Source organism: Austrofundulus limnaeus, unplaced genomic scaffold, assembly GCF_001266775.1.
Source record: "Austrofundulus limnaeus strain Quisiro unplaced genomic scaffold, Austrofundulus_limnaeus-1.0 Scaffold492, whole genome shotgun sequence".
Taxonomy (NCBI): Eukaryota; Metazoa; Chordata; class Actinopteri; order Cyprinodontiformes; family Rivulidae; genus Austrofundulus; species Austrofundulus limnaeus.
Window position 1 is genome coordinate 361,709 of NW_013952894.1, and position 1,506 is coordinate 363,214.

General features: G+C 38.8%; 1 protein-coding gene across 1 annotated transcript in view; it reads left to right on the plus strand.

Moving 5' to 3' along the window:
* Positions 1–1,506, plus strand: part of pdia5 (protein disulfide isomerase family A, member 5) — a 127,530-nt gene that overhangs the window by 95,102 nt on the left and 30,922 nt on the right. The window contains exon 13 of the mRNA XM_014025702.1: positions 1,039–1,202. Within this exon, the coding sequence (XP_013881156.1) occupies positions 1,039–1,202 (164 nt within the window). The remainder of the gene's footprint in view (positions 1–1,038; positions 1,203–1,506) is intronic.

Genomic DNA, 1,506 nt, shown 5'->3' on the forward strand with positions numbered 1-1,506 from the left:
GAGTAGTCGAACACAGATCCACTGATCCTTCAACACAGAGCATCTTCAGAAGACAAGTTGATAAAATAAATTTTAAAATCTGTATTGTTCCATACAAGTGTGTATTGAACCTAAAGTACTGTTCGATACGGGTACGTACTTGTTTTATGTTGGTCTACAATGCAAAGCAAAAGAAGTGTCAAGACATTATTTTTCTTTTAAAAATTAGCCAAAACCTTTACAGTCAAATAAACTTATAAAAACTTCATTTCCTGTCTAGTCGATAGTTTCTATTTAATTCCACATTAAAGAATGACATCACCTGCCACCTTTTGTAAAGAAACAGCTGGCACAATTTGTTATTGCTAACATCACTGTCAGCTACTAACATACCAGATTTATCTGTTTAAATTACTCTTAGAGCCATTTTTTATTTTCTAAAGCTGCAGCAGCCATCTTGGATTGAGTTAACTCTAAAAGTTACAGTTTCAGGTGACCATCCAGTAGTTACTTTGTGAAGGCTTTATTGGAGTACGTTTTGCACACACATACACCTACTATGTCTATGTATCCTTGTGAGGCCCTTCCATTGACTTCCATTCATTTTTTGAAAATTTTGTATCCTAACCATGACCATTTACCCTAAAATTAACCTGACAGGTAACCTGACACTAAAACTAACCTAAACTCAATTCACTCCTTGGTCCTAAACCCCCATCCCACCAATGGCATTTCCCCAAATGGGGACTGGGTTTAGGTCCCCGTATGTACCAGCTGGTCCCCACATGTAGGTGTGTAGTCTAGAAATGCCCCTCATATAACAGGAAATACCAGGCCACACACACACATACACTCTCTCTCTCTCTCACTAACGCACACAATTACATTATGGCCTGCCTTTTATTGCAGCAGGCTATAAATGTCCTTTCCAATAAAAACCCATGTAATGGTCATAATGTTCTCTGCTGAGTTTGTTGATGTTGTAACTGGATGGTTTACTTTACGTTTGTTTCTGTATTTTAATCAAGTTTAACATGGAGTCATTTGTTCCCTCCACAGAGTCCAGGTGTGTTGGCAGCAGTCGACTCCACGGTGCACAAGGCTGTGGGAGATCGCTACAAGATCTCTGGTTTCCCCACTGTGAAGTATTTTGAGAACGGTGAGGAGATGTACACTCTGCCACACCTCCGGACCAAAGACAAGATCATTGAGTTCTTACACAAGTGAGTCATCTTCGAAACACACATCTAACCAGGGCCGGAGTGGGACTCACTTTCAGCCCTGGAGTTTGATGCCTCAGACTGGCCCACTATAGATCAAGACATGTTATTATTAAGTGTTTTTATAACCTCTAAATCATTGGTAATAAATAGTAAATGGTACTGAAATTCAGTGTACTTTACAAAAATATTYCCAATTCAGTGCAAGTGGTGTTGCTTCACAATGCAGATTTATTACAACATACGTACACATCTCCACAATTATTATTTACAACACATCCTTTTCAACAATATCAGAATCTAGGCT